Below are 8,520 nucleotides of genomic sequence, written 5' to 3' on the forward strand. Positions count from 1 at the left end.
AACGAGTTCGAGTAGCTCAAATTCAATTAAGAATCGAGCTCGAGCTTAAAAAATAAAATTTGATCGAGTTTGAGTCGAATATCATACATCAAATTATGAATCGAACTCAAACTTAAATTTTTTATTATATTGATTCGATTCGCCTCGATTATATCTTATTTAATATTATTGGCGCTTGCTCACCTTAGTGGTTGCGCTATTGCATTTAACGCATGAGCTATGAGGGCCCGCGTAAGCATAGTAGCGCTTGTAACATCAATGTAGATGGCGGCCTACTTGCATTTTTACGCTCGAGGATGCGTGTAAGCAAAGTAACGCTTGTAGCTTAAAGTTTGAACATGGGCACTCTCCTACTTCTTGTTAACGTCTAGGACCGTTGTAGTAGAATAATGGCCATTGCTATATAGCTGCCAAGCTGGAGTAATGCCTATAGCTCGCATACTGACTGTCGCTTCGTCAAAAGTCACCTTGGAAAAGATTGCAGGTACATAGAAGAAGCAAGTAACCTGACTTGAAGCTTGATTACTTAATAATTGAAAATTTCAGACATGACCGGTGTAATCAAGTAATGAGTTTCACATTGAAATATTTTTGACAATTTATACAAATTAAAAAACGTGACGTGGTCTTCAGGTTTATAATGTTGAAAGTCGGACGCAGATTAAGATGAAAATTACTATTTGAATTGATGTGTTTCAATGTAAGTCTAATACACGAAATAAAATTATTAATTGATTAATTGATAATAATTGAAGATTAAAAATAAATAATTAAAGTGATATATGTGAATCTGATAAAAAATAATAATTAAAGTGACAATTAAGTTGTTTGCTTGAGAAGACTTTGGAAGTGCAATCAACTGACCAAGAGAAAAAGGGAAAACAGGACAAATTATTAAGACCTGATTGTCAAAAGAAAAAGTTACTTAGAAAGAACATAGAAGGTTATAGAATGCGACTGAGCACGTGATATACTGTCGTCTATATTCCATTTTTGACCAGCCATCGGCATTGCATTGGGTGGCAAATATACTCACTACACAAATTCCAGCTGATCTTTCTTTTACTTTTCCAACCTATTTGGTGAACAGCTGAGTTTGTTGTTAACATTAATCAATTTTCTGATTGAAAAACCAATGCCCATTTATCTGTTTCCTTCGTATAGCTTTCATTTTCTTGCTAATTAAAATTCTTATATATACAACTAAATCTTACAATTCATGTATTTGTATCTATTTATTTCATGTAAAAAATGTTTAAAACAAAAAAATTATTGTATTTACAATTTTTGTTGATATTCCAAACAACCATACACAAAATATAGTTTTGGTTCTTATATAATTTTTACTAAAATTTTAAATTATATCATTTTATATTTCTTTTCATATTATTCTTTTTATCATGTTACGTTTTGTATTTAAAATTATCATATCTATCAATCACTACACACCCTGAAGTTCAGCAATTTTAGCCTTAAGCTTTTCAAGACTACTTTACTAGCCACCACATACGTTTTGGACTTGTAAGCTCAAGAATAATGTAGACAGCTATAACCCATACAAAAGTTCTAGAAAACAACCAGAAGCTCTTGCTGATCTTCTTCTTTGTCTTTTTCTCTTTCAAGGAAGAAGTGTTACCTGAATGTTTTCCCTTAAAACCGAACATGACTTACTACTTTTAAGCACATAAAAACACCAAGAATTTGTGTCGATATGACAGATTCGTAAAATATATGTTTTTGGTTTCTAATAATTCAAATATTCTGACAATCTCTATGTTTTCATAATTACACGATACCAGCCGTAGTATGTTGAAATTAATAGGACAAATATCACTTTAAGCATCCATATTATAATAGTAATACTTATTGAAATCGAATTTAGAAGCAGGGTAAAGGGATCAGCTCTCACTCTTTATGCACTAAATAAATGGATTGAGCCAGAAGTCATCCAGAGGATCATAGTAGGAATCACATTCAAATATGGGTTCATGTAGCCATAGCTGAGGATTTGGTGACATAGCTTGGCAGTCCTGGTTAGCTTGGCAGTCCTGGTTGTCCAGAGTTACTACTGTCATCAGTTGCTGCTCCATAAAATCAGATGAAACAAAATTGTCGTCCATGGTATAACTATAAGTGGCCGCAGGTTCGGGGAAGTCATCCAATGTAGGAATTGGTGAGTCCGGCAAAGTTTTGAGGAACATTGAGAATTCAGCGTGAGACGAATTCTCCTGCTTGGCTTCGATACCTGAATTGATTTCTGTAGGTGATGTGTTTCCTGACGCTGAAATATTGTTCTTCTCTACTGTTTTCTTCAAGCGAGTGTTCCAGTAGTTTTTTACATCGTTGTCAGTTCTTTGCGGCAGCCTTGCAGCAATTGCCGACCATCTGAAAATTAATCGAAATTTGTGAAAATGGAATCGTGTCGTCCTATCTATAATCTTATGTTTGAAAATAGTAATTTTTTTTTATCAAGATAGTAATCTGAAAATAGGAGAAAAGAGTTGCAGATGTTAGAATTTGAATCCCTAGATGTCACAAAAAATAACTGCATAAACCAATTAAACTTAGTTCAGAGTTCAAAATAGTAAGGTGGCTGTGCTGTTACTAACCGATTTCCTAGCTTCTTTTGCAGTTGGATTATAGTTTCTTCTTCCTCCCTGGTGAAGTTTCCACGCTTTAGATTAGGCCTCAAGTAATTCATCCAACGAAGCCTGCAACTCTTCCCTGATCTGGACAGACCTACAAACCAAAATGAAGTGCATGAAAATGCTCTAATCACAAAATCTAAATCGATAGCTTGTTCTTGTACACGATTAAAGTTTAGCATAATTAGGGATGTCTCATACCAGCATATTTGGGCATTTCATTCCAATTCCAAATGCCATATCTCTTTATATAAGCAATCAGCTTCTGATCTTCGTCAGGGCTCCATATTCCTTTTTTTAGAAATGTTTTATTCCAGGATATTTGTTGCCTCACCATCTCGAGACGACTCTATAACATCGAACTTCGAGTCTCTCGATTCTATTTATATCGTAAATGTTTCAGAATTTCTAGACAGCATCAAATTAAACAACTTGTCTAAGAAGCAAATAATATAATTAAATTAGTATGCTCTTTTTTAGATTTTGGCTCTGTTTTTGAATGACATTAAGGTCAACACCGAGTATTCTTGGAAAAAAAAGATGGATCCTTAATGAGTTTTTTTTATTTCATGACGTGGGTTTAGGGTTAGACTAAAAAGCTCTGATCCAATCAAGTTAGCAAAAATAAAATTAAATGATTAATTAATCACGTAAGTGATAATAATTTAATGTGATTTGATTCAACAATTTACGTTCATAAATGAGAAAAAATATCTATTAATCGTAAAGAATTTCAAATATACACGTATACCTATGTGCAATGCATTATATCTATGTAGATCATCTCAATTTTTTCTAATCCACTCACAAACATTCAAACATATAAACTCATAAAACGTAAATCTTCAGTAGTCTTATGGGTGCCTGTCTCATAAAATTTTACAACTCTCTTACATATTTTTCTTATAACTAACTCTATAAAGACTTTATCTATCTATAAACATATAGACTTACCTATCAAGAATCTCTTTTCTCTTAAAATTCTTCTTTTGATAGTTTTTTTATCCATTAAATAATATATTATCAATCTCAAACTAATCTGTTATGAGATTTGAGTCATTATTCTCAACAATCTTCACATTGACTCAAATTCTATCAAATTATCAGTTTTCATACTAAATATATTTGACTCAACTTGCAATGAAAGTCTCACAATCATTTTCTCTTGTGTGTCTTAAACTTTTTTGCAAATCAATTTTCAAAATACAAATTTGAACTTTTTCTTTAAATCAAGTTTTTCTAAGATTGTCTCTTCTTACATTTTAAACTTTTAACTCTAATATCACTTGTTAAGCAAAAAGCTTTTAATCAGTCAAGCCAATGGAAACAAAATCAAATAATCAATCAATCATACAAAAGATAATAATTGAACGTGATTAAGCCCAACCGATCTACGTTTACAGGTAAAAAAAAATATTCACTAATTGTAAAAAATTATAAATATACACACATACTCATATGTACTCATGCACATATTTACGTAAACTTTCTCAATCTCCTCTAATCACTCATAAATATTTAAACATATAAAACTATAAGATGTAAATCTTCAATAATCTTATAAGATGTCAATCTCGTAAAACTCTTTAATTTTTTTTTATATTTAATTTTGTAAAAAATTTATATATTTATAAGTAAATAATTTTACCTATCAAAAAAAATATTTTTTAAATTTTTTTAAAATCTTTTTATTTATTAAATAATATCTTATTAATCTCAAATAAATATATTATGAGATTTGACTGACATTTGATAAGTTGAAATTTCTATTGAAAAAAACGAAGACCGAAAAAAAGGAGTTATGAGATTCTGATTAAAGAAATAAGAAATGTTTAAGAAATATTGTGTGGCAAGTGAATGGTTACAGACGAATATAGTCGACTGTCTCCATTGCTTTTCTTGTTGTACATTGCATGTATCTGCTACAACAGAAACAAAAGTCTTTGTTCAACGTGTGAAAAATGCCACAGTATTGTCTACAATAGGGGAGGGGCTAGCGTTAATCAAATGTTTAGTTTAATTTATTCAGTCAGGCCTTCAGGGAGTTACTAAAAATTGGTGCAATCTAAATTAAATGAATAAGCTTGTAATGCCCCAATTCATTACAAAAGATTGTAATTTAAAGACATGAAATCATATGTCTCAAGTTTTTTATAGATAAACCTAGCAAAATAAATTATTCCTCGTAAGTTAAAAACGAACCTCAATAATTTTTATTAATGCAATTGAAAGCTTAAAATTTTAAATCCCAAAATATTTTAAACATATTCTTATAGAATTCAAAAACTAAAATTAAATATATTAATCTATGTAATATAATTACAGAAATTACATAATATTACATTAACAAACCCACTTGTAAGACAGGTTAATTAGTAAGTTTAATTCTAACAAAGGACCTATCATTAAAATAAATAAATAAATAACAATAGGTTAAGGAAGCTTCCAAAAAGTAAGAGCACAGTTACTTTCTTTCCAATCAAAAGATTATTCTCAAGTCAAGGTGGAGCCCTAAAGGACTAGAATTTAAATAAAAATTAATTAAATTAATCATTTACAAACGAAATAAAAATTAGTTAGAAGACGACAATGAACACACCAAGTTGGAATTTTTAAGCAAAGGAGAAAACGTACGGAGTTCTATCTAGGAAAGGCTCTATCTACTGAACCATTAATAGGTTTTCAACAACCAATATTATTAAAATTCGCTCTTAATAATTAATTAAAGTATATATTAAAAGAATTAATGGTAAAAATTTTAAAAATTTAAAATTTAATTAAGTAAATTTATATAATTTTTTTAATTATATTAATATATTCAAAAAAATTTTCAAAAAAAAATTAAATTCAAATAAAATCTTTAAAAAATGTATGAAAGAAAATGAAGAGGTATGATTTTGTTTTGTTGGGCCCTGTCGTGCTGCACGAGAGCACGTGTGAATCCTAATTTGACGGACAATGCAAGCATGAATCAAAGTTGAAAGTGGAAATCTTCATGATTTGATTTGATTTGTAGGGTTTTTTAAAATTGAAACTTGACTTGGTAGGCGCCAAATTATCATTGTAATTTAATCAACTGTTAAAAACATTTCTCCTCTTCAAATTTTAATGTTAATGTCGCTTTGACTGTAAAAAGACAGAAATTAATAAGAATGAAAAAAAAATTACTAATTCAATAATTAAATTATAAAATAAAAAGAGATTATGAAATTTAAACATAATTTTATTAATTTATTAATCAATATTCATTTTCATTTTTTTTTTTATCAAACAAAGTCGAGACAACAAATGGATTACACCAACAAGTTAGCAAATAGACTTGGACACTTTGAAACCAGAAAAAATAAATAAATACATAAATAAATAAAAATAACAAATGGCAATTCAAATGCTTACTTTCACAGAGGCTTAACCATAAATTGCAATTTTCTTGCTTAAAGCCTTAAACTCCCATTTCTTTCTTTCCCTACTTTATAAAATCTTTGCTAGATGCCAATCTCACACTTTCTCGGTATTTTATTACTTGTTGCAATCAAATATAATGAGATTCAAATTTTATTGTATGTAAATTTGAATCAATTTTATATTAAAATTTATTTAGTAATATTTTAATTTGTTTATTTGATTATTTAATAATTTATTATATATAATTGTAATATTTTATTATAATTTTAATTTATTTTATAATTTCATAAAAAAATATTTAAAAAAAAAAGAAAACAAACATATTCCCGTCATCGATGTTTCCATATTTTTCAAGTTTACAACTGTATGAAAATGCCTCATTAACATAGTTAATGCCACCTTATTATTAGAGTCAACATCCACCTTAATACCATGTGGGTAACAAAAATCTATATTATTGTCTGAAAGTCTCGTACGTCCAATAAAATATCACATCCTAAAAGTTAACATGAGCTCATCAACAAATTAAATAAAAAATCATGACATCTATCCAACTATATTTTGAAACCAATCACTTAGGATAGTACGGTTATTTTTTTTAAACCTTTTAACATTTTATAATTACTTTTAAATTTTGATTAATTTGAAATCAAATCGAATCATATGTCGTAATAATTTATTGATTGATAAAACATTTCGGATATCATAATTTAAATATTTTTTATACAAAACTCATATTTCCATACTATGTTTCTCATTGGGCAACAAAATTAATAAAAGACCTTGAATAAATATTTAATAATCATTAAAATTCATGAGAAGAGGAGTGTCACAGATCAAGACTTAAGTTTTGATTCGCATGGTTTCAGGATCCGAACATATATTCATCTGGTGTCCTAGATTAGTCTTTCTACCACAGTTTATACCCTTGTGAGATATTATCCGTTCTGACATCCTGGGCTCACGTTTTGTCCTACAAAATACGCCTACAAAGAAGAGATGATGTGAACCTTTTTATACCCTAGTCACCCTCCTTTTATATTTAATGCGGAATTCAAGACTCCTCCTTAGGTCCGTGACATTCTTCCCACCCAACCTCGTGACGTTCTCGTCACTGTAAACCCTTTTATACCTCAGTCACCCTCATTTTATATTTGATGTGAAATTCAAGACTCTTTCTTAGGTCCGTGACATTCTTCTCCACCTAACCTCATCCTTTTATACCTCAATCACCCTCCTTTTATATTTGATGTAAAATTCAAGACTCTTCCTTAGGTCCATGACATTCTCCCCACTCAACATCGTGACGCCCTCGTCACTGTGAACCCTTTTATACCCCAGTCACCCTCTTTTTATATTTGATGTGGAATTCAAGACTCCTTCTTAGGTCGTGACATTCTATCCCACCCAACCTCACCCTTTTATACCTCAGTCACCCTCCTTTTATATTTGATGTGAAATTCAAGACTCTTCCTTAGGTCCGTGACATTCTCCCCGACCTAACCTCGTGACAAGACTCCTCCTTAGGTCTGTGACATTCTCCCCACCTAATCTCGTGACGCCTTCGTCACTGTGAACTCTTTTATACCCCAGTCACCCTCCTTTTATATTTGATGTAAAATTCAAGACTCTTCCTTAGGTTCGTGACATTCTCCCCCACCCAACCTCGTGATGCCCTTGTCACGAAGGTTGGTCACCCTGCCTACCTCTTTCGAGAAACTTGACGTGGATCGAAGGATTTAAGGTTAACTCTGATATCACTTGTCATGGGTCAAGACTTAAGCTTCGACCCGCGTGACTCCGAAACCCGGGCATCCACTCATCCGACGTCTCAGATTAGCATAAATAATACGATTCACACCTTTATGAGGTATTATCCGCTCTGACCCCCTTGATCTTACGATTTTATCCTATAAAAAATACCTCACAAAGAAGAGATGCTGTGAACCTTTTTATACTTCAGTGACTTTTTTTTTATATTTGATATGAGATTCAAGACTCCTCCTTAAATCCGTGATAAGAAATATTCTCTATTAAATAATAGTGAAGTTCTCTAATGATTTTTCAAACATTAATCTAGGGTTTACAATTGTCCACATCATTTGTTTTATTTTACTTGACCAAAACACTGTGTTTCACTAAAACTTAGTACCGTTTTCTTTTTCTTCCATATTCTGTGTCTTCTGCTTTTGCATTTCAAAAGTTTCTGCTATTTTTGGGACATATAAATTAGATAAGATGAGAATATATTGAATCCACTTTGCATTCAAAGATTGTAATTGCAGCAGCCGTTTTTCGCATGTTCTATAAATGTTGAAAAATAATATATAAATAATCAAAAAATATTGCTGCCAACTTGGTTATCGCCATTGCACACCCATATGATTGAACTGTTGGGCCACGTAGCCTGAATCCAATCAAACATTTAGGTGAATTGAAACAAAATTAAATAATTAATTAATTATATCAA

General features: G+C 30.6%; 1 protein-coding gene across 1 annotated transcript; it reads right to left on the minus strand.

Moving 5' to 3' along the window:
* Positions 1-1,795: 1,795 nt before the first annotated feature.
* On the minus strand, positions 1,796-3,190 carry LOC111300239 (transcription factor MYB63-like). The gene is made up of 3 exons (XM_022895878.2): positions 2,847-3,190; positions 2,610-2,739; positions 1,796-2,385 (listed from the first exon to the last, which is right to left on the minus strand). Exons 1-3 carry the CDS (start codon positions 2,980-2,982, stop codon positions 1,920-1,922), a joined length of 732 nt encoding a protein of 243 aa, XP_022751613.2. The 5' UTR covers positions 2,983-3,190; the 3' UTR covers positions 1,796-1,919.
* Between the last annotated feature and the right edge of the window lie 5,330 nt (positions 3,191-8,520).

Source organism: Durio zibethinus, chromosome 18 (assembly GCF_047325235.1).
Source record: "Durio zibethinus cultivar Kanyao isolate XHJ-2024 chromosome 18, ASM4732523v1, whole genome shotgun sequence".
Taxonomy (NCBI): Eukaryota; Viridiplantae; Streptophyta; class Magnoliopsida; order Malvales; family Malvaceae; genus Durio; species Durio zibethinus.